This window comes from Diprion similis, chromosome 13, assembly GCF_021155765.1.
Source record: "Diprion similis isolate iyDipSimi1 chromosome 13, iyDipSimi1.1, whole genome shotgun sequence".
In the NCBI taxonomy this organism is placed as follows: Eukaryota; Metazoa; Arthropoda; class Insecta; order Hymenoptera; family Diprionidae; genus Diprion; species Diprion similis.
Genome location: NC_060117.1, coordinates 3,099,162 through 3,124,773, shown reverse-complemented (window position 1 = coordinate 3,124,773; position 25,612 = coordinate 3,099,162). Strand labels below are relative to the sequence as shown.

At 35.6% G+C, this 25,612-nt stretch overlaps 1 protein-coding gene across 1 annotated transcript; it reads left to right on the top strand.

Moving 5' to 3' along the window:
• The first annotated feature begins 533 nt into the window (after positions 1 to 533).
• Positions 534 to 25,555, top strand: LOC124413964 (hemicentin-1-like). The gene is made up of 9 exons (XM_046894786.1): positions 534 to 741; positions 19,772 to 20,116; positions 20,835 to 21,149; positions 21,220 to 21,371; positions 21,467 to 21,611; positions 21,822 to 22,112; positions 22,211 to 22,600; positions 23,010 to 23,330; positions 24,996 to 25,555. Exons 1-9 carry the CDS (start codon positions 666 to 668, stop codon positions 25,547 to 25,549), a joined length of 2,589 nt encoding a protein of 862 aa, XP_046750742.1. The 5' UTR covers positions 534 to 665; the 3' UTR covers positions 25,550 to 25,555.
• Positions 25,556 to 25,612: the final 57 nt, after the last annotated feature.

Here is a 25,612-nt window from a genome sequence, read left to right as displayed (position 1 = left end):
GAAATTGACGTCGTGTTCCGTTTTTTTCGTAACTTTTTTTTCTTCTTAGTCTTCTTTGAGAAATTTAAAGAATTCTTTTTACAAAGACACAGAGCAGCTGAATTTATAACCCATGAAAACTGAGCTTAAGTGTTATTTTTCACAGATCTAAGATCACGGTGACAAATAGATCGTTTGAACAGCAGCGGTGAAAAGCCGGCCTGTCAGCCAGTCAAGTTTGCTTAATTGATGGTTGATTAGATCGCCCGAATAATGACGGCAAGAACAGCGATAATAATAGTAATAATAACAGCGACGGAAATAGCGATGTTATGATAACGAGCAAAGTCTAATTAATAATTTCCCCGTACGCACGGTCAATTAGTTATTTTTTCCCGTATCTTACATCGAAAGAAAGAGAGAATCGATAAAGAAAAACATTATTCAACATGCAGTGGAGAATTTTTTTTTTTTTTTTTTTCCTAAACAATAATTATTAAAATAAATATGATAGTTCATTAATAATAATAAGTTAGCAATAATTAACGATGTGTGAATATACTTCGTAAAATATACGTCGTGTGCGTGCGAATTACGCGAGTGTGCAGAGTGAATGAAGGTGTTAATTTATTCTCGTCATTATTATCCTCGTCGTCGTCGTCGTTGTTCTTAGTTGTGATATTGATATGAAGAAGCTTTTATTAGTGAGCATATTTTTTTTTGCAAATGCCGAAGTTCTCATAACCGACGTCGACCAACCGAGTGAGTATTGATTGCTATATTCGTTTAATCTATCGAAATCAATCGTTTTTTGCCAATTCAGAAATAGAGAAATAAAGTGAAGTTTCAGTGCAAAAATAGAAAAAAAAAAAAAAATGAAAAGAATAATGGTTAATTGGTCGAAGTATATACCGTAGATTATTGCTCAGTTTTTAACGAATACGATTTATCGATTTTCACCTACGCTTTAGCGTTCTTTAACTTTCGGATATTGTTTTATTTTTATTATTATTATTGTTTTTCTTTTTTCTTTTTTTTTTTTCACTTCATTTCGATTGAATTTATTCGGTCAAATTTTTGCAGATTATAATTAATTGTTGTTTTTGCGCTTGGATAGAATTGTATGAAATTTTCGAAAGATTATTATGAATAATAAGAATATATTTGGCAAAACGTTATTTTCGCGAATTTGTCGACTCGCGAAATTCCCTGCGATTCTCCGTAGGAATTTCAGACCCGACGGTTTTCCCTCTCGTCCGAAGAATCTTGGAATTTCTCTAGGACGTTAAAGGATAGTTAAAATACTTTCGCTGAGGAATTCGCGAATACAGAAACGGTTTGGAATAAAAAAGAAACGATTTTCAAAGCCGCAAGAAAAATTACAAAAGAATGAAAGAAAATAGAAAAAATAAAAAAAAAAACACTCGAGTTTCATTTTTTTTTTTTGGTTTCAAAACTTTGAAATGCGCTTACAGTTTCACGTTTGAAAAATTTCTTTTTTTTTTTGTTACATATTATTATTCAATCAATATTCATAGATATAGGCAGATTTTTTTTCTTTCTCTTTTTCCGCATTTTGAACAGACTTTTTTTGGAGAAATAATTTCACAGATTTGTTCATAGGGTGAAAAAAAAAGAGCAATCTAAAGACGGTGTTTGATAAGAAAAACACATGAATGAAATAAAAACGAAATCTATGCAGCGAATTAAGCCATATAACCAAATTTTGCATTTTTTTTTTTCTCTTACAATCAATATTCTAGACCTTGATAAAGTACTTGATTTTATTTTCCTCAAGATTCAATCTGACAGCCCGGCGTAAGTTTTTCTTTTCCCTCGATTCGCGCAAGCTGAGATGAAATTTAAACTCAAGACTTTTGATATATTTTTACAATCACAAAGATTTTTGATTTCCAAATATCTATATATATTAGGGTGGCGCAAAAAAACAGACTACGTTTTTTTTTTTGAGTCTCGTGTGACACAAAATTAGTTTTTGATGTTTTAAGAGCCCACTCCAAAGGACAGCTCAAAAAAATTTAGGAGGTCGCTCCAAATTTTTTAAAATGTCAAAAATCGTCAAAAAATTAAATTAACAAAATTGTATTTTCAGTATTTTGTTTGATTTTTAATTCATGTCGTGGTGTATTGTTATCGATTCTTTCTTACTAGATTAAAGAAAAAAAATTTATGAAATTTTAATATGAATATTAAAAGGTCGCTCGAAAAGATCTAAAGAAATGTACCAAAAAATTGAAAAAAAATCATCAGCGTCCTTTCAAAATTCAAATTTTGAACTGAAACTTTGGGAAACTTATTTTTTTTCGTCTATAAAATTATACCGTAACGAGAAAAAAAAAAAATCAATTTTTAACGATTTCTGAGGTTTGAAAAAATGTGGAGCGACCTCTTAAAAATTTTTTTTTGAACTGTCCTTTGGAGTGGGTTCTTAAAACATCAAAAACGAACATTTTGTCACACGAGACTCAAAAAAAAAAAAAAAAAACATAGTCGGTTTTTTTGCGCCACCCTAATATATATATATATATAATACATACACACGTGTGCGAAGGCTAAAGTATAGAAAAGGATCAAGCGGTGAAAGAAAGCAGGGTTGAAAAAAAGGGTGAGAAAAAGTTTGGGCGGAAAACGAAGAAAAAGGAAAAAAAATTTAAAAAAAAAATGCCATTTTTCCATAATAGATGGTAGCGATTGTTCAAATAACAATTTCCTTGCTCCACCTTTATATGTACGTACCTGCTTTATATATAAACTATATATCGAGGATATATAGGGGTAAAGTTCGTGCAGGGGATCCGAGTGGCAACTGCGCTGCAGAAGGTGTTCGAAAACTTGGCGGTTTGGTAAAAGCTGTTGTGTAGCCGCAGCATGAACACTCGAAACTTTAGGAAACCCCCCACCCCCTGTACATACATCTCTCTCTCTCTCTCTCTCTCTCTGTCTTTATTTTTCTCTATTCTGTTGATTTGTATTCTTATACCGGTAGCTTAATCGATGTCTTATTATAACAAATGTTTTAACGTATATATTTTTATCAATCGTTTTATTTCTCTTCATTTCTCTTATCTCACTTTGTTTAATTCATTTCTACATTTCTTATATATTTCTATTTATTTATTTTTCTTTTGAAATTTCTGCATTTTTATTATATTTATTCACTTTTTTACTATAGTTATTTACTCGTTATCAATTATAATTTGATTTTCTATTCTCTCCTTTATTATCTTACTTTAGTGCTGATTTTAATTTTTTTTGCTTTTTTACTACAAGCATTCAACTCACGAGTTACTTAATTTTTATTTTTTCTGCTTTGATTATTTACTGTTCATATTACCGTCTATCACCTCTATATCTCTCTCCCTCTCTCTTTCTCTCCTTTACTTTTTCATTTTTTTTTATTTTTTATTTTTCTACCCCTTTTAATTTAGACTCTGTTGTTCTCTCTCTGTTATTATTAAAATCAATTCAGAGCGCACAACAATTGGGTGGCGCAGAAACCGATGCGTATCGTACGCGGACCGACTCACTTCTGATCTATTCGACTGATAACAGCTCGGTTTTATTAGCATCAAACTACTAGCGCCATCTGTCAGCTCGTAATGGTTTGCCGAATCAATCTAGTGTATGTTCGTTCGTATAATCGTAATGAGGTTATGTGACGACAGTGCTTGAGGCTCTTCTTGTCTCACTATCGCGCCCACATATATAAACAAACTTTCTCTCTCTCTCTCTCTCTCTCTCTCGTTTTTTCTCTCTCTCTTTTCTTCTTAACATTTGCGAGTGAATTTATTCGTGGTTTTTTTTTTTTTTTTTAATTTTTGTGAAAATTTTTCCAGTTTTTTAAACTTCTTGTAAAATTTACTGCAATTTTTATTTTTCTTCATCTTCTATCTCTCTCTCTCTCTCGTTTTTAATCTCTCTTTTCTTAACATTTGCGAGTGAATTTATTTGTGGTTTTGTTTTTTTTTTTTGAAATTTTTTTGTGAAAATTTACTGTAATTGTTATTTTTCTTCTTCTTCTCTCTCTCTCTCTCTCTCACTCACTCTTTCCAATCCGTTTCCCCTCGTCGGAACAATTTAATAATTCTTACAATTTTCCCCTATTATACAAGATTTCATTATCAGATTTTTGAGACTATTTATACATTGCATGAAGAAATTTTCTTTTTTTTTTTTTTCGTTTCTCTCTCTCTTCTTTTTCCACTTTACGCTTTGTTTTTACTCCAAAACTTAGAAAATTCTTTTAAAACCTTCTTCTCTTCCGACAAGTAAAAGCAAAACGCTCTTGACACCGATTCCTGTCCATATGCTTGATGTACTTCGGACTGAATGGAGACAAAATAGAAAAAAAAAATAAATAAAAAAAATAAGGGAAAAAACAAAACTAAATCTAAAAAAATCACCTGCCGCATGATACAGCAGCAGCCAGCAAAAACCCTCTGCAGTGGCCAGAGAATGTTTGCGCTGCTCACGAAACCGGAAACTATACTGTATATTCGTAACCCCTTTTCCTGTACGTATACTTCAACCCCGATCAATATATCACCCTATATATATATATATAAACAATTTTTTTTTTTCACACACAGTGAAGGGGAGGGGGGGGGGCAAAACGGGTACTTAAGGAAATACTTAGTTTTTGAGGACTCGAATACGCTGAAGCATTTTTTTTTTTTTTTTTTTTTTTTTTTTTTTTTTTTTTTTTTTCTTACATCGTTCAGATGTCAGGAAAATGAAAAATTTTTTGAAAATTTTCGAAAATTCTAAAACAATGCTCCGTAATGATTATATAAGTCATATTTGACTAATTGGAAAAGAGAAAATGTGGTAAAAAAAAATGGGAGGTTCAGTTTGAAAAACAAAAATTGGGTCTCAATGGGCCTGGCGAAGGTCCCAGTTTCAAAGAATGATGTTCATCTGATACCTCTTTTTATATACAACAACTTTTTTTCGATACTTTTTTAATTCAATATCCTCAGTTTTCGATATATATGAGGATATTTTTTTTAAAACGAGACACCCTGTATGTATATATTATATATACATATATATATATATATATATATATATATTAGTATAGTAGTACGAATATCTGTGCAGAATACTTGAGAACTGAGGGGGTTTAATTAGGTCGAGTAGTGTGGAAGTCCCGGGGATAAAACTGAAAGTTTCGAACCGTCACCTCGGTGAGGGATGATGTCGTCTACGGCCGCATGTCCTATCAAATATCAAATTTCACCCTCGTTCTGCGCAGAGTGCCGAGTGCCAGAGTCGCGAGGAGCACATCTCGAGAGTCGAGATTAAGGCGAAGACAAAGAGAGAAAGAGAGAGAAGTAAGAAGAAGAGATAGAAAATAAGAAATAACGGATCTATTATGTAATTAGTCCAGTATTCATGGAAATTATATGGAATCAGGGAATTTTCAGGGAATTTCATATCTCATAAAAAAAAAAGCTTGAAATCTCTGGGAATTTCGTGCCGTATCTGGAATATAATTAATTTTTATCCTAGGTTCGTAAAAATTTAGCCATTTGGTGGGATAAAAAAAAAAAAAAATTTCTTTCAACTTTCAGGAAATTGTCATGAACCGAGTCCTGATTTCTTAAAAATTTTACTTGCTAGCGAATTCTTCACAATCAGCTGTGATCTAGTCAAATATAGAATATTCTTGATCGTATGACTTTTGCACGTTTTTCATTTTTTTTTTGTACACGAGAACAGACTGAATAAATAATGATTCTTGTCTGGAAAAGCTGGAATTCACAGGGTATTACGTTTTCACAAATAACTGGACACCCTGTAGTGTCCTGCGTCGTGTTTTATCATACTTCTCAAAATTGAGGCTACAACAAATTTTTTAGTTATATCGTTAAATTTCACCTGTTTTTTTATTTTTGCGTTGACTCTTATTTGCGCGTCAGTTTTTTTTTTTTTTTTTTGATGTTGTTTTGTTTCCGAAACAATTAAATCCTCAGAGAAAAAAAAACAAAAAAATTAATAAATGTCCTCTCTAATTTCACTGAATTATTCAGAAGGTTCTTCGTATCCGAATAAATAATCTTTCTCTCGTTAAATCACACAGCGTGCCATGAGAAAAAAAACAACAAAAAAAACACTGATATTAACAAATATTGTATAATATACATAATATATTAATATGTATGAATAATTCTGAGGATTAGAAGCACGTGAAAATTCTCTCTCTCTCTTAGAAAAAAAAAAAAAAAAATGTGAAACCGATCGTTAAATTAAAAAGAAATGGCGATGAAAAATCGCGAAATTTTTCAAAAAATTTTTTCCAAATATCGATCGAACGTCAGATCTTACTTACAGCTCGCATATAGTTGACAAATTTCTTTCCGCACGATGTAGATATAACGATCATTTATTCACACACACATAAAACGATACACATAGATTACACGCGTAACTGTATTTACCTGCATATCGCGTGATGCGAACCTTGTTACGTGCTTTTATTACCCAATTTGGGAGGAATTGAGGTAAACATTGCGATGAAAATCGTTGTTCCATTCCAAACCCAATGCGTGTTTGTTTATTATCATTGATGTTGTCATCGCTATTATTGTTATTATTATTATTATTATTATTATTAAATTTTTTTATCTACAAAACGCTGTATTTTATCGTACTTCTCAAACTTGAGGTTATTACGATTTTTTTTATCATTGTTATAATTGTTATTGTTATTATTATCATTGCTATTGTATACAGTATAACACAAATTCGTCAATTTATTGTGTAGCTGTAAAAGATGTGTGTTAAAAATTAGATCGAAAGTCTGAGGAATGAGAGTGTAAATTTAAAATTTGCCTTTTACTTGTTGACTAGAAAGAGAAATGAAAATAAAAATAATCTGTATTAAGTTATATTTGTCGTAACGTTTTACAATTTTTATTTACTCAGTCGTTAATCACTCTACGATTCCTTTTTTTCGACCATCGTCATCAGAAAATTTGCAAAAATTGACGGATAGGATTTTATTTTTGAAATATGAAATTTCGATTCTCAAATATTTTTTTTAATGCTTGAAATATCTAAAAAATACAAATTGTAGGCTTGGAGTAGAAGAAAGTGACACAAAAAAGAAATGCTTCAATGATTTACTCGCATGAATATATAACATTATTATAATCACTGCATTAAAAATTATTATAAACAATCTTTTAGTTAAATAAAATGCTAAAAATAATTCTTTACACTTGATTAGAAATAGTTACTTTTTTTCAGATTCTATTTTGAATTTCGATAAAAACTAAAAATACGATTAAATAAAACAAAAGCCGTGGGTTATCGGTTTGGGAAATTGTAAGCTCGAGTAAAGTTGAGAAATCGTTCGGAGCAGAAAGTTGGAAAGAAAAAAGGGCACGAATGAAAAATCATTACAACAGCGTTGGGGAAATTGAGTCTCGATTTTCCACGAGTTCGAGGGAATCGGTGGGGTTCATTGTAATCGCGGCAGAGTGGATACGGCAATATAGCAATAATGATGTTGGTTGAAAAGAAAAATAAACAAAGAATGAGGAAAAAAACCCTAGAGAGATGAGGGAAAAAATTGGAGTGCAGGGACTCGCGTGACCGCGACTTCGTTTATTATATACCTATATACATAGATAGGTACATAGCGTATATATATTGTATATTGCAGCAAATGTTACCCAGAAAGCCGCGATCCTTGATATATATTGAAGTAGTTCCTCGTATAATTTTTAAAACTTCCCTGTTGCTGGCTGCATATCGAATATGAGTTCACGCCATTCGCGTACATATTAGTAGGGGAGGGGGGCAAAGTGGGCACCTTAACATTTTTTTTGTCTCAAGAAATTTGGGGGCAAAGTGGGCACCTTAACATTTTTTATGTCTCAAGAAATTTGGGGGCAAAGTGGGCACCTTAACATTTTTTATGTCTCAAGAAATTTGGGGGCAAAGTGGGCACCTTAACATTTTTTATGTCTCAAGAAATTTGGGGGCAAAGTGGGCACCTTAACATTTTTTATGTTTCAAGAAATTTGGGGGCAAAGTGGGCACCTTAAAATTTTTGATATCTCGAGAAATTTGGGGGCAAAGTGGGCACCTTAACATTTTTTATGTCTCAAGAAATTTGGGGGCAAAGTGGGCACCTTAACATTTTTTATGTTTCAAGAAATTTGGGGGCAAAGTGGGCACCTTAACATTTTTTATGTTTCAAGAAATTTGGGGGCAAAGTGGGCACCTTAAAATTTTTGATATCTCGAGAAATTTGGGGGCAAAGTGGGCACCTTAACATTTTTTATGTCTCAAGAAATTTGGGGGCAAAGTGGGCACCTTAACATTTTTTATGTTTCAAGAAATTTGGGGGCAAAGTGGGCACCTTAAAATTTTTGATATCTCGAGAAATTTGGGGGCAAAGTGGGCACCTTAACATTTTTGATGTCTCAAAAAATTTGTAAATTTTTTTTTTTCTCTCATGTCTTTGATTTTTTGATTTTCTTGACTGTTTTTTTGCAAAATTTTTGTCAAATTTACACCGTTGATGATAAAAAAAAAAGAAAAAAAAAAATTGTCAAATTTAGTTACAGAAATGTAAGCGATATTCCCGTGATTGAAATTTACGTTTGAAAATGTAAAATTTGAAAATTTACAATTTTTTCTTACCGTCATTAAACATTTTCTAAACTTCTCGTATCGCACGGTACTAAATTATAATCAAACACACAAAGATAAAAAGAGAGAAAGAGCGAGGAGACAGAGATTAGATATGAAAAGAAGAAAATGAATATAATCTCGCTTGATCAAAGAGAAGCGGAGGTTGTATAAAACGAGAGAAGCCAAGATGTTTAATTAATGCCGATTGCAAGACGAGCTTCAGAAGAGATCGAGAATCTTGCCGAGCATTTCGCGCTCCGTATAAAATAATTTATTCCCTCCGTCTCGGGGGGGGGGGGGGCGTAAAGAAAATGTGATATAAAGTGGATCTCATTCTTTCTCCCTTAAACTCGTCTGATTATTCGCGTCCGGCTTTTCACCCTCTGCCTCCTCCCCCCCCCCCCGCCCGCCCCCTGCTCGAACTAATCACAACAACAACAACGATGGTAATTATTTTTACTGTTGTTTTTCGTTAATTATTCTACAACCCCCTCTTCACACATATTATTACTCCTTAACTCAATTCTCTCTTTCTCTCTGTTTCTCCTGCTAGTATAAATTTTAACCCATCGCGAAATTACTCCTTCTTCTTCATGATATGTATGCTTTTGCATTAATTGCGATTGCGTATGTGTGTGGCGGTGGGGGTGTAGAGGGGGTGGTATAATAGTGGCGTCGGAACGAGGCTTAAAGTTCCTCGAGTATATGAAGTACAAGACACCGCCGTTAGCAATTAAGACGCTGCTTCCCGAGGCGGTTGGCTCCCCCTCCTCTTTCGAAATGAACCTCGACTCGCTCTGCGACGACCAACATCCTCTTACCTCACCTTCCCTTACCTCAAACCCCTCCCTTTTCAAAGTTACGAACAAGTTTAATTTATTTGCCCGCCTCATAAATTTGCAACTTGACCCTTAATACCTCTTCCTTCTCCTTCTCCTCCTCCTCCTCCTCCTTATCTTCCTCCTCTTTCTCTAGCACCTTAACAAAGTCTTACACCGTTGCATCGCACCTCCATCTTTCATTCTCTCGTTTATTACATTTATCTTATTTATTAAGACCGGTCAACAGGAATTTTCAATCTGGTTTTATAATTCTGAATCATATTTTGATTTCTTTTATACGTGAATAATAAATGAAAAAATTGTTTTCATTAGAGAAATTTTTTCTTTTTTCTTTTTTTTCTGCATAAACCGGAACGATATTTCGAACTTTGAAAGAAAAAAACAAAAAACAAAAAATATTTATTGCAAATAAGAATTCTGCTTTCTACAAAAGTAAACTTTCTCTGATAATAAGAATTTTTTTCTTTTATTGGTCACGTGGGAGAAATTAAAATTTCAAATCTAGAACCCAGACTCAAAATTCTTGTTTACTGGTGATTATTTATCAAACTTTATAAGCAATGAATAAAGATTTTTGGTTATTATTCGACGTATGAAATCAAAATTTATTAGTTTGAATATAAATTCCAGAAAAAAAAAAAAAAAAACATTTTATTTGTCGACTCGTGTAATAATATCAAGAGAATCAAGTTTCCTGATAAATTTTCTAAAACTCCAAATCCCTTTTGCTGGAGTAGCTTTTGTCGAAAAGTCTAGTTTAAGACCGTGGCAAAATGAATTTTCCGCTTTTACTACGAACTGTAATTCTGAAACGGAATATCCTTATACGGTCTAACAATATTTAAACCGTAGCTCGGAGCTCAAGTTGTGCTTTCAACGCGATATTCCAACGAAAGATAGAAAGAAAAAAAAAAAAAAAATCTTTTTACTTTACTTGGGAACGAAACACGCTGTTAAGCGTTTTTAACAAAGCTTGAAATAAAGCTTGGAAGTTTAGTCTGCAACTTCAGTTTTTCGTCTCAGGTATCAAGCATATTCTTGTCTGCATTTATTCGCATAAAAAGAGAATCTCGCGAAAAAAAAAAGCTCCATCGTTTTTCAAAGATTTGTAACTTGAATTTTCTTCTTTTTTTTTTTACCTTTATAATTAAGCTTCGCAACAAGTCGGTTTTTAAAGATTTGTAACTTGGATTTTCCTTTTATGAACTTTTTTTGCAACTTCTTAGCAGTTTTGTTTTACGATTAATTCAGTTTTTAATTAAACTTCGCAGCAAACAATATATTTTAATAGGCTTTAACTCGGATATAAAAAATTCTAGGAAAAGCAAAATAGTTGAACTGTGTGATTTAAGATTTGAAATAAATTTTTAAGTCTGTTTCGAATCCTTATCGCAGTAAGCTTCCAAGTTGTAATCAATCGAAAACCGTCGATAAACTGATTTTCTAATATGCAAATCAGTGATTGTAAAAACAGCAGACTATCCATGAAATTTTGAAAATAACCTTTTTTACACTGTCCTAAAATAAGTTAATTAGAAAATCGTACATTGTTCAATATTTGACAATTTTTTATCGCTGATACGTGCTTTATTATATATCATTCTGTGAAAAATTTCTTCTTCAGTTTGTTGCTTTACCTTATAGTTTTCGCCCAATTTTTTTCCTCACCAAATAAATATATAAATCCTTATCTTTCTTAACGAAACTGTCACAAGGAAAAATAAGGATTTTTACCGCGACATTTTTTCTCATCTGTAGAAGAAATTTTCGGCCAATGTTTTGTTACCTTTCGGAGACTTCTTTTTCCCGCTTTCCCTAAGATACTTGAGACAATCGACTTTGGTAACCGTCGAGATCCGAAGACAATCGAGAACCGTCTAGCAATCAGTCGAGCATTGAACGGTCACCTTAACGTTCCGGTAGGCGAAAGAAAAAAAGGCGGAGGTGATATAAAGGAACGTTGAAAGGAGAGAGAGAGAAAGAAAGAAAGAAAGAAAGAAAGAAAGAAAGGAGGATCAGGATCCTCTTTTGGAAATAAAGAATCCCTCCTTTTCTCCAGTTTCCCGCACCTTTTCGCATCGCTGAGAAGAAAGTCATCGCACCATTCGCGTGCGATCAACGTCTTTTAATCTGAGACGCGCGCAGACAGACGAAGGAATCGCGACCTGTAAAAGGAAACTGAAAATTGTGTAGGAGGAGAGTTGAAGAATAGCTGCGGGATATTGCAGATTAAATTGCAAATATTCCCTCCTTGGGACGTCGCGTTTTCATCCGTTTAATTTCCTTGCGATATTTGACAGGATTACATTAGCTCGTGTTCCTTTTTCAATAACGTATATAGTTACGTACAAAGTTGGATTTTGTGTAGCGCGATTTAGGAGGGAAAACGAGAATTTAGAAAGGATCGAAAATTTCTTTTTTTCCACTAAATTTTTTAATAACGTTTACTTACACAAACTTTTTTGATTTCGTATCGCGCGATTTAGGAGAGAAAACGAGAAATTGATCGATCCTGCTTTTCGTTCTAAATGTTTCTAATTTTTTCTTCTGTCTTTGTCTTTTGAAACGAAAAGAGAAACGTCCAATTTTCGATCCCCCGTAGAACAGAAGATAAAAAGATATACTCAAAACGAAATACAAGCAATGTTATGAATAACTTAATTTGTTGATTTAAAAAGAAAAAGAAATTTGACAAAATGTCGTTTTTAATAAAGTCTTTATCTGTTTTTCTCTCACCACAATAAGTACCAAAAATTAATCAAAATATAATGCTTCAGAATACCATATTTTGTTTTTCCTTCGATCCAGAAGAAGACCGAAGTACAAAAACCAAGAATTCTGCGTCTCGAATCTAAATCACCGGAGCAAAACAAAAAAAAAACTTTTTTCGCGATACTTTTCATCATCGTGAAAAGGAAAGAATAAGAAAAGCGAAACAAAAAACCATTCATCGTAATATCGCAATCACCGACAAAAGTCTGTCTTGACAAAAAACCTAAAAAAAAACAAAAAAACAAAAACCAAAAACCTAAAAAAAAAAACCAATTCCGTTATTGAATCGTTTTTTTTTCAAGCATTCGGAGAAAGATTCTCATTTTCGCGAGTTTCTTTCTGTCTGTTTGCGGACTTGTTTGCAGAAGGTAGATTTCGCCGGTTTTATCACCTCGGTCCTCGACCCCCTCCCCTTCCTCCACCGCCCCTCGTCTCACATGCTTGATCGTTATATTACGGTGCTTTTTGTCTGGCGACCAAGCACTCGAGAAAACTGGCCCGCATCTCCGAGCTGCAAAACCGCGGGTCGCTTCATGCGGATGAAGGAACAGGGTGGAGGCCTGGTGTCCCTTATTTCTTTTCACAAAATAGCTGATACCGCGTTTCGACATCGACCCCCGTATTTTTCGCGAGTAGATTATATTCTTTGCTCTTCCGTTCTTCGAGTTTACGGATCATTTAGCTTTTCGATTCGTTTAATAATATTTTTTTTTTTTTTTTTGGGGGAGGTTTTTTTTTAAATCTTGTTTTTTTTTTTTTTTAATCCTCTTTTATATATCGTTATGGATCAGCGTCGACGCGATGAAAAGAGAGATGAGAAAAAAAAATTATTCGTTTCTAGATTCTAATATACTTATGGGGTATATTTCAACGCTAACTCGACCAGTGTTAATACACCCCGACCATCTCAAAATTGTTTCATGTTTTTTTCTAACATTCTACTCGGTAAGTAACGCGACTTAAATTTTTTTCAAATTTTTCTTATCATACCGTTTATTTTTTATAAATATTTCATATCGATTGCGAGGTAATGCTCATTTTTTGAAATCTTAAAAAAATTCTCAAAAATTCAGTCAATGACACAAAACACCCTCCGGTATGGAAAACGTGGGCCGAATGTTTTTTCTATTTTTTTTTTTGATCATCTAATTCGGAATTTTGAAATTTTTAAACGTTTTTCAAAACGTGGAAGGGGGGGGGGGGGGTTTATGCAATTCACTGGATTTTTGAGAATTTGTTCAGCTGTTCAAAAATGGGCATTCGCAACCGACTTGAAATATTTATAAAAAATACACGGTTCAGAAAAAAAAAAAAAAATTTTCCAAAATTCGGATCGCGCTTTTTATCGCGCTATTATTAAAAAAATATTCTAGATTTGTTTATGTCCGATGGAATATTGGCGTCTTATTCCACAAAATAATCGCCAGTTGGTGATAAATTTTCTCTCTCTTCCTCGTCGATTTTTCATTTATATTGTTGATCCTACGCCGAAGGTTCAATAAGTCAAAAATCGTTGGTGTATAGGAAGAAAAGAGGCTGAAGTATCGTGATTAATCGGTCCATCGTGTGGTTTTATATTTATTTTTTTTTCACACACGAATACAGGCTTTGTTTCTTGTAAAAGAAAAACGAAGGTGATTTCGAAATAAGGAGAAATCACGCGATCGTTGATACGTAATCGTTTATACGATTGCAGCAATCGGAGACTCTCTTCCTTTTTCTCCTTCCTCTACGTCTTTCCATTATTATTATCATTATTACTATCAACAACGTTATACGATCAATATATTCCGAATAACGAATGATGTAAGTAGGGAAGAAGAACGAAGATTAAAAAAAATTAACTAATGAATAAAAAATGAGTCGGCGTCTCGTATTTTTACAGATTTATTTTACGATCTGTGCACACCGGACGCAGTACGATCATTTGTAATGATTTAAAACAGTTTTTGGTACCGTTTGAATTTTACATACACACACATTCATATGTATGGGGCGTTCCGGGCCAAATTGGACGGTGTGAAAAATTTTGATTTTTGATTTCCTTAATTTTTTGATATTTTTTAGTAACTCTCAAAAAAAGTTTTCTGGAAAATTTTGAGATTTTTTTGATTACTCGTTAAAAAAATATCAGTTTTTCAAAAAAATCGGTTTTGAGTTTTAAATATTAAATCGTGTGAGTATATCTTTCGATTCTTTTGAAAATTTCTTATTTCAAACCACTATTCCTTTAACAACTTTTGAGACCAGTTCGGACGTGGGCTCTCCATAATGACAATTTTGTTTGATTTTTTGAAATTTGAAAAAAATCTGTCCAACTTGGCGTGGGATGCCCCATATATGTATATACTCAAGCCATACAAGCAACAGACATTCAAGAAAATCTATCGGTCTTTTTTCGGTTTGATCGATTTCGGATAATCGATAATTAATTACCGATATTAAATACGGTTTTCTACGTCTTCGAAAAATTACCCAATTTTCTTGTATCGTATTCACAATAATTTGTTATATCTACTTAAAAATTATAGCTAATTAGCTGATTGTGAGCATCGAGAATCGACGGAGACATCTGTTTCTTTCTCATTTATAACTCTGATCTCTCTAGGATTGTTTATTTTATATTTTTGAGTCTATATATATACATTAGGGTGGCGCAAAAAAACCGACTATTTTTTTTTTTGAGTCTCGTGTGACAAAATGTTAGTTTTTGATGTTTTAAGAGCCCACTCCAAAAGACAGCTAAACAAAAAAATTTTAAGAGATCGCTCCAAATTTTTTAAAATGTCAAAAATCGTCAAAAAATTAAATTAAAAAAATTATATTTTCAGTATTTTGTTTGATTTTTAATTCGTGTCGTGGTGTATTCTTATCGATTCTTTCTTACTAAATTAAAGAAAAAAAATTTATGAAATTTGAATATGAATATTAAAAGGTCGCTCGAAAAGATCTAAAAAAATGCAGCAAAAGATTGAAAAAAAATTATGAGCGACCTTTCAAAATTCAAATTTTGAACCGAAACTTTCGGAAACTTATTTTTTTTTTGTCTATAAAATTATACCGTAACAAGAAAAAAAATAAAAATAAAAAAATCGATTTTCGACGATTTTTGACGTTTTAAAACATGTGGAGCGACCTCTTAAAAAAAAATTTCTGAACTGTCCTTTGGAATGGGCTCTTAAAACATCAAAAACTAAAATTTTGTCACACGAGACTCAAAATAAAAAAAATAGTCGATTTTTTTGCGCCACCCTAATATATATGTATATATATATATATATGTATATGCACATTTTTTATTTCATTACGTTTTTAGTTCATATTAATTTTACTGGTGATAAATGTAAGTATAGTGTTTTTTTTTTATTTATTTTCTTTTTAACAGTGATAAATAATTCTTCTTCCCAACCATCCAGGTCGTAAAAATTGGCAAAAACAGATGTTGATCATAAAAATTGATTACCACACGTGGTAGATAGTGTATTTAACATAACTTCACATACTTCGTGAGAGGAAAATATTTCGCGACTGTAAGATGTTGCGACGATGAGAACAGGTGCGACGAAAACCGGTCCTCAGGAATCTCGCGCGAATTAATTTATCGAGTGTTTATTTGTTACGTGAATATTCATCGCGGTTCCTTTGATTTTTCGATAATAACCTCGGCACGTTGCGTTAGTCGAAGAATTTCGTCCCGATCAGCAATTCGATAATGTTAAAATTTGGGGGAGGAGAAATGAAAAAAAAAATGGCATAAATTAAAATCGTAAAATCAACGTAGTTCGGAGCACTTTGTAAAGAAAAATTTTATTTAATGCCCTACAAGAATATCCCTGGGAAAATTTTTTTGAAATTGATCTAAAAAATTTTCCCAACGGGGGAATTTTGCTCTCAGTAAATAGTTATAAAATTAGTGTAATTATGAATTTATAGTCTATTTGCACTACTTCCACATTTTTTAATCACGTAATTTCTAAGCCCAAGCTTATAAAATTCATTGCCAATAAATACAAAAAAAAAAAAAAAAAAAAATACACACATCGTCAAATTATACTGTAATTATAATGTTTACGAATTTTTTGAAATTTCCAATTAATCCTGAAGACTTATAATATACAAACACTCATCGAATATTCGAATTACGTATATGGTTGAAAAAATGAACAGCTATCTCGCAATAAACTCGAGTAGGTACACGAATCGTATTTGATCTTTATTTATCCTGTATAAATTGTCAGCAAGATTAGAAAATAATTTTTAAAATGATGTCATATTTTTTAAATAATCCAAATCGTGAAGTTTAGTTTTGGGACAGGAAATGACAGCGTAGCGAATGTTACGAATAAATTAATAATTCAATGCTTATATATATATGTATTGTACGGTGCGTATTATACATAGATATATATGTATATAAGCGAATCGGCGAGCACATGAATTGCGAGCAAACGACTGACTGAGCGATCATTATCTCTCTTCGCAAATTCAACCCCTTTCACAGAATTACGGTTTCGGCTGCTCCGGAAATCCGTAGGCGAAATAAGCAGCGCGTTATCGTGTAGCCGGCTGATTTTACTGAATAACAATAATTAGGCACCGGGGAAACAGAGAATTGTACCGGCACCTGTAGGTAATTGTAGGACAAAACAACAAAATATTGGATTTGTTATAAACCAGAGTAAAATGAAAAACTGACGAAACGATGGGTTAATAAAAATAACGAAAAGGCAAAAAAAAAAAAAAGAAAAGAGTACAGAAGTAGAAGATTTTTTATGTTGTTCCACTTACGAAGAAAAAAGAGAAAAAAAATGTGTCTGGATTGTTTTCAGATTTTTTTTAAAATCGTCTCATTTACTTATGATTTTTTAAAATGAGCAAATTTTTAATGTCCCAATTGAAGAATCTGATATAATTCTGAAAAATCCTGATTTATTAAAAAAAAAAAAAAATTTAAACCTTGACCCAGAGTGAGCAGACGTTTGTTGCAAGTTATTTTCGTTTTTTTTTCGTGAGCAACGTTGGCTAAGAGTTTAAAAATTTTGATGAATAAAGCAGGATTTTTCAGAATTTTTTCAGATTCTTCAATTGGGTCTATCGTTTTGCTCATTTCCAAAAATCATAAGTAAATGAGATGATTTTCAAAAGATCTAAAAAAAAATCCAGTATTTTTTTTTTTGTAAGGTGCAACAACATAAAAAAATCATGACTCGAATCGGAATCGAGGTTAGGGTCAGACGTTGGTCGGTTTGGGGTGGACTGCCCGATATAAATATAACTGCTTTGAAAAACCTTTTTGAATTTTTAAATTTTTTGTTAACGTAACTCAAAGAATTTATCCTCCAGCAATTCAACCCTAATCATCAATTCTTATATATTATCCCTCTTTCCCTTTTTTTTTTAGATTTTTTTCTTTCTTTTTACTCCAATGAAGGAAATTCCGGGAAGGGTGGTCGTGCGTTGGTGGAATTGGACTCTTTCTTCTAGCAATTCAATTAAATGGAATCACCGTCGGGTAATTAGTCTCTGTCGAGGTTAGCGCGAGAAGAAGAGAGCGGAAAGAGAGAGAGATACAAAGAGAGAAAAGCGGAACTCCTGAACAGCGGTAAAACGGTGTCGGGACCGAAGACGGGGCGATCAGAGCTTGTAGAATAGCCCGAGTATAATCACTCGCAAAGGATTTACCTCAGGTTGATTCTCGTTGGCCGTGCGATTCGGACCAATAAAATTCTCCATCGATGCTCCAGTCTGGCGAGCATAAATAGACCGGCAGAACCAATCAATCGAGTCCTCCCCCCCCTCCTTCGATTCGAAATCACTCTCGGAATGTTTTCCTCAAGTTTTTTTTTTTTTTTTCCACTCCTTATCTGTCTGTCTATATACCTGACTATTAGGGTAGCGCAAAAAGAACCGACTATTTTTTTTCTTTGAGTCTCGCGTGACAAAATGTTAGTTTTTGATGTTTTAAGAGCTCACTCGAAAAGGCAGCTCAAAAAAAAAAATTTTCAGAGGTCGCTCGAAATTTTTTAAAATGTCAAAAATCGTCAAAAAATTAAATTAAAAAAATTATATTTTCAGTATTTTGTTCGATTTTTAATTCATGTCGTGGTGTATTGTTATCTATTCTTTCTTACTGAATTGAAGGAAAAAAATTTATGAAATTTTAATATGAATATTAAAAGTCCGCTCGAAAAGATCTGAAGAAACGCACCAAAAAATTGAAAAAAAAATTATGAGCGATCTTTCGAAATTCAAATTTTGAACTGAAACTTTCGGAATCTTAATTTTTTTTTTGTCTTTGAAATTATACCGTAACGAGAAAAAAAAATTAAAAAAAAAAAAAAACGATTCTTGACGATTTCTGACGATTTAAAAAATGTGGAGCGACCTCTTCAAAATTTTTTTTTTTGAACTGTTCTTTGGAGTGGGCGCATAAAACATCAAAAACTATCATTTTGTCACACGAGACTCAAAAAAAAAAAAATCGTCGTTTTTTTTGCGCCACCCTACTGTCTACGTATCTATCTATATATCTATCTATCTATCTATCTATCCACCTACCTACCTACCTACCTATATACCGAAATGTATTACATATACATGTACGTACCGAACTTTTTAAACAGTCCGTTGGGACGCGCGTTCGAAGCCTGATTTCAAACCGTTGTAATACCGTCGGAGTTCAGGTCAGACCCCAAGGGATTTCGTTCGGCGGGACGGTTTCCCGCTATTGAAATTTTCAGGCATATAACCAATCCGGCTGTGTGCGTTTTCAGATCGGTTCAATAAATTCTTGACCAACTATTATTGATAGTTGATCAGGTCTTTTCAAACGTCCTGTTCATCGGGTATTACTAGGACTTCCACTTGAACTATAGACGAATAGTGATTTGGGGGGATATATAAAATTTTTTCGAGGTTGCGTTGTTCGTTCTTTGCAATTGTTAGAGTTTTTTATTCGCCATGGATATGATAGGATGCATTTTTAGACCATTTATCAAATATGCAAAATCCTTTGACATTCTTTTACGTCAATAAGAAATTTATATTTCGATGTCAGTTGGGGGGAATTTTATCGAATCACTATAAATTTATTCAATCGGTGTTCGATCATGAGTCAACTTATTGAAACTAATTATCATTGAATTCAAAAAATTATATTCAAACAAAAAATAATGGTAAATTTTATAAACTATGATTGAAATTATTCAAACCTTTTTGAAGTAATGACGTCCTCTTGGCTTCTGCGAAAATCTTCGTACCATATAAGAGTCTCTTTGAAAGATTTCTTGAAAGATCTCAGATTTCGTAAAAATTTTTTTGACAACCCTTGGAAACGCTAATTAGTTAAAAAAAAAAAAAGAACTATCCAAAGTATAATTTGAAAATTTTGTCGATACTCAACGCCGTTGAAAAAGTAAAAAAATTTCAAAATTAAAACTATAAAAAAAAATCAGCCAATTTCGCAACCTTTTTTGAATTTGACGACCCAACGTTTCTCTTTCCTTTTTCAGTACCCATCACCGAGGTTTCAGCGGTGGCGGGGTTCAAGGCCCGGCTACCGTGCCATGTGACCCCATCTTCCAGAGGCGACGTTCTCTTCATGGTTCTCTGGTACAATGAGAAGGTCGACGGCGAGCCTGTTTACAGCCTCGATGTACGAGGGCGAGGCTTCGATCAAGCCAAGTTATGGTCCGATCCAAACGGCTTCGGCAGACGTGCCCTGATGAATGTCAACGCCAGTCCAGCCGAGCTGGTCATCGACGATCTGCTGGTCTCTGACGCAGGCGTCTACAGATGCAGGGTGGACTTCAAGAACAGTCCGACCAGAAACGTGAAGATCAAATTGAACGTGATCGGTAAGATGGTGTGGATTAAATGCGGTCAAGGAAAAGGAATTGCGAGGATTTTTTTTTTTTTTTTTTTTGGACGCAGAATAGAAATTTGGCTTTAGAGAGTTTCGAAGCTTTCCAAGATTTTTTAATATTAAGTTTTTCAGCGACGAAAATAACTCTGGATATTTTACGACTGACTGTACCTCGAAAATGTAATTCTTTAGAGACTCAAAACAGGACTTTAATCGTAGCTTTAAGCTAATTTTGTTTAAGACAATTTGTTTGAACTGGTTAGCTCCTTTTCTTTCAGACTTACGATATCTCTGAAGAAAAATGTTTAAAAATGGAAAAGATAATCTTATCTTTTAGCTTCTAGTTTACAATGAATGAGATAAGAACGAATCGTGAGGGAAATTTCAAACGAAATTTAAAACTGTGTATCAAGCTTTGTTTCAGATTCTTAGCACATTCCGTTCTCGAGCTATATATCCTGTTGAAAAAAAAAGGAGAAACAATTTTTCATTCCCTTGACGTATTGAAAATATCAAATAAAGCGCAAATTTTAGTCTTCAATCTCGTGTGGAATTTTTTTTGGTATGCTTATGGAAAAGCTCAAATAACGTCAAATTCAGATTCGGTGTCTACAACGATCTATGAAAAAATCAGTTGGTTTCATTTCCGATAAAACCGATCGTTACTTTCTTCGATCCGATCAATATCTGACGGAAGTCTTATCTCTCAGTCCAGCCAGATCAGCCAGTGGTGTTGGACGCGAATCGGCGAACGATCGAGAAAGTATCACCGATATACAACGAGGGTTCAAATTTGACCCTGTTCTGTGAGACGTGGGGTGGAAGTCCACCTCCAAGGCTGACATGGTACCTTGGTAACGAAGTGATGGACGACACCTATTACAGGGAGAAAGACGAGGTCACTGTGAACCGTCTGGACATTCACAGGATAACAAGGACGTTCTTTGGAGCTCGATTGGTGTGCTTGGCCAGTAACAACAAGCTGGTTCCACCGCTGATGACGGAGATAGTGATGAACGTGAACCGTAAGTCGATGGTGAAATGGCTGGTCCATGATGGTTCGAGGGATGATTCGTTCCGGTTTTTACCTTCCAGTGAAGCCGTTTGCCGTCAACATAACCAGCAAGGAGCCGTCCCTTTCGGCGTTCAGGACATACGAGATAAACTGCACGAGCTTTGGGTCGAGGCCGAAGGCTGTGATAACGTGGTGGAAGGGTGATCACCAGGTGAAGCACATGGCAAGAAACGTGAGTAGATGAGCCAAGGAAAGCAAAGTTTTTGATGTGAAAACAGAATGGTAGTCAAGTTTTGAGGGGGGAGGTGGTTGAATGGGATGTTAAAGTTTGCAGAGTTTCCAAACGTGACGAAAAGCATCCTGAGCTACGTGCCGACTATCGAGGATGATGGGAAGTATCTGACATGTCGAGCGGAGAACCCGGAAGTGCCTAACAGCGCTCTAGAGGACAGATGGCATTTGGTTATCCATTGTGAGTTTAATTCCCGACAATTGAACCTGCCCGGCCGAGCCCTGCAAACTCGATCCGTTGTTCGATCCGAGAGCTCATTCACTCCTCGAACCATTAACCCTCAACTTGATGGGAGACATTCGGGACTCCTAATTTAGCCGCTCCCGCTTCCAGCCGCTTGGAATGCAGACTTCGATTTTCATTCCTCTTTTTCACTCCACCTGATTGCAGACCTGCCAATCGTCACGATAAGGATAGGCTCGAGCATAAACGCTCGTGATATAAAGGAAGGCGACGACGTTTACTTCGAGTGCAACGTCAAGGCTAATCCAAAGGCCTACAAGCTTTCCTGGTTCAAGAACGGGAAAGAACTACATCAAAACGTCTCGATCGGTATCATATTTAGCGATCGTTCTCTGGTTCTTCAAAGTCTGACTCGCCATTCGTCAGGCGACTATACTTGCCTCGCAGCAAACACTGAGGGCAAGTCTTCCAGCGAGCCTGTCACCCTTGAGGTCATGTGTAAGTCCATAAACCATAAACCCCTGTGAAGACCTACTTACCGATGGTTTCCACGGCGATGTTCTCGCCTTCGAATCTCTCGAATTCCATTTTTCCAGACGCACCGATTTGCAAGGAAGGATCGGTGATGCAGGTCGTCGGGGCGTTGAAACACGAAACCATATCCTTGTTCTGTGGCATCCAATCGCGGCCACCGCCGACCAATTTTCACTGGACATTCAACAATTCTGGAGAACTTGTCGACGTACCATCGACTCGTTATTCGCAGGTAGAGACTGTCAGACTGTTTACCAACCAGTGGCATGGCTCTCGTCTCAACTACACACCGTCCTCCGAAATGGACTATGGGACCATCGCCTGCTGGGCCAGGAACCAGGTTGGCAGACAGAAGAACCCTTGCCTCTTCCAGATCATTGTTGCTGGTCGACCTTATCCACTTCACAACTGCACTGCTGTTCAGTCCACTGGACCCTACGCCTACAGGATGGGTAAGGAACGTTGTAAAAATATGTCGAAGACCTTCTTTTCTCGCAGTCGTTATTCTGCAAACAAGGTTCACAGTTTTTAGCTAGTCAGTGGAGTCCATTAGATCATTTGAACTGATCTAACAAAACATCAGTGCAGATCATCATACTTTTTAGTCTTTTGATAGATCAATGAATTATTCCCGATACAAAGTGTTTTTCCCAAGGAATTCCGAACCCTTGAAGCAATAATGATTTGATCGAATGGATCCGAAATCTTCTGAAATCAATTTGACACCGGTTGAACCGTATGAAAATCTTCTTGAACTATTCACAAAGCTTCGGATCCTTTCCCGGTCTTCGACGTCCCAGGATCCCTTGCGGGTTAAACTGACCACTGTTTTCCCTTGCCACGTCGCTTGACCATATCCAGGACTAGACGAGGGTAGAGTTACGGATTCGCGTGAGGCTGATTGGCTGATAGTGAGATGCACCGAGGGTTTCGACGGCGGTTTACCAGTCACGAGTTTCGAGCTAGAGGTTTACAGCGAGGAGACAGTTTCCAGGGCGAACACGATATTCTCCTCGAACCAGACGGACCGACTAGGGTCCCAAGGTCCGATATTCGAGGTTCCGGGCTTGGAACCAGGTCGAAACTACAGACTGCTGCTCTACGCAGTGAACGCCAAGGGGAAGAGCGACCCGGTTGTCCTGGAGCCGATAACGCTGAAAGGGGTGGCGATGTACACGACGGGTGAGTGTCTGTCTGTGTGTGTGTCTCTCAATTTCGTGTTACCATTACTCGTCAAAGGGTCCATGGAGTTAAAGTCTGAGGAAACGAGGTGGCCATGTGACGTCACTGTGTTTTGCTTTTATTTCCCGACAACGTTGTACCCACTTCGCAGAGTCCTCCTCGTCCTCGTCCTTCTCCACCTCCTTCGGGGTACATTTATCCTCTTTAATTTCCATCCTCATGAGTTATTCATGCTCGCCATGCTCACCGAGTGGCTCGAGTGGGTCGCCCAACGTCCGCCAGATACACTCTCGAGTCTCGCAAAAAGCCCTGCAGGCCACCAGCTGCTCGCCTCTCGTCCTCGTCCTTAGCCTTCTTCCTGCTCCTGGATCGTGTGCACAGTATCCTATCCTCTCGTCTCTTCTTCTCCTCCTCCTCCTACCTCCTTTAAGCCTGCTAACGAACCTAGACGCGCCTCCTGAATCTCAAGGGCCTCTTCCTCCTCTTCACCAATTTTGCTAACCTCGTCTGCTCCTCGATACTCTCTGCATCCTGCAGGACCAACCTCTGTTGCAGACTCGTTAGCTATTATCCGATGAATCTGTAACGAACAAAGTGCACGAGGATTAGTCAAACTAGGTATATCGAATTTTTGTTCTACCGCAGCGGAGGCTGGCAGTGGTTTTGTCACCGAAAGCCATTCCTTGCGTTTCAAAACGAAACAACGTTAATTCGTTGCTTGTTAGTATTTTTCAATTCAATTTTTACTCCACGTCAAGAAATGTGCCAAGTAATGAAGTCCTGATATCAATGAATTAATTTGTCTGACACACTTTTATTCAAGTATCTATTTAGAAATATTTACAATTTGTATTCAACACAATTTGAATTTGTAGTGATATTCAGTCTTCAGATAAAGTATAAGAACAAAAATTCATTTTTTCTTTGTTTCAAATATTCACGTCGTATTTTGCTATGATAGATCAAAAAGCTGTTGTTTGAACTATGATAACATTCATACTAAAATAATCATCACCATAAATAACAATGAATTAATGTTTTCAGATAGATTTTCAATCCGTTTGATCCTTGGTGTCTCATAAAAATCTGTTTTACTCATTTCTTCATTTATTGGTTCCTGAACGTTCAATAGTTAGCAAAACTGTTGATAATTTCGATGTTTTTATTTCACTTTCCGGAAATTCGATATTTCGATTCTTCTATCACGTAGGACACTCTACTTTTTGCCAACGATCAGATATTTCGACTTTTCAATATTCCGACATTCTCTTCACTCGCGTTTTTGAAAATCCGTCACTTTGACCCATCAACTTTCTAACTTTATAAAACCATCCAAAAAATCTCTCATTTTTCGAGTTTGAGGTTAAAAATACAGAACGATCAAAAACTAAAAAACTAGTCAAGTAGGGGTCAAAATTTGAAAGACTTCAAATATTTCGATTTCCGATACATCGATGTATCATCAAGTGTCACTGACGAAAACGAATTAAGCTACCAATCAGTGGTAGAAACATTTTAAAAAATCACCCTTTCTTCATATTATTTTCTCACATTTAAAGCTTCAAAGTTTTGACTTCTACGTTTTTGCAACTCCGTCACTCCAACCTTCGTTTCTCGATCCATTCCAAGTCTTGACTGTTTCCTTATCTGTTTCCCCTACGGCAGGACGAGATTCCTCTGAAAACAAAAAGGACTACAGCCTGCTGGTGGCGTGTTTCGCCGGGGGTGTAACGGCAGTGTGCATCCTGGTCGTGGGTGTGACGTTGACACTGTACCGTCGTAGCCACCCTTCGCGTCAGGGGAAGGTCCCGGAGGGTGTTGATAGGGATGTCCGTGAATACAGCGAGTTGCGTGAAAAGGATGAGAAGCGAGAGCCGCAGGACCTCCAGGAACCGTCGCAGGACGAAGAGCCCGACGTTATCCCGATAAAGGTCGACCGTCGGCCGGACATCTTCGAGCCAACGTACGCGGCGAAACCGGAACGGATAAAAAACTTGCCCTCGAACATGGAGCGTTTCGGTTATCCCTCATCGCCATCCTCCGTCCTCCACGGCAAGGACTCCTGGATATACTCGGAGGGTTTCACGGAGCGTCCTTCGCCCCCTTCGCCCCCGGAAAACCCCGTAATCAGCCCCCTGCGCCCCAACACCCTTCCCGTCGTCCGCAATCACGATAACATCTACACGAGGAGTTCCCGCGTTCAGGAAAGTTGTATATAATCCTATCGTTATATCAAATCACCTCCCTTATATATAATATATATATATATATTACAAAATTTC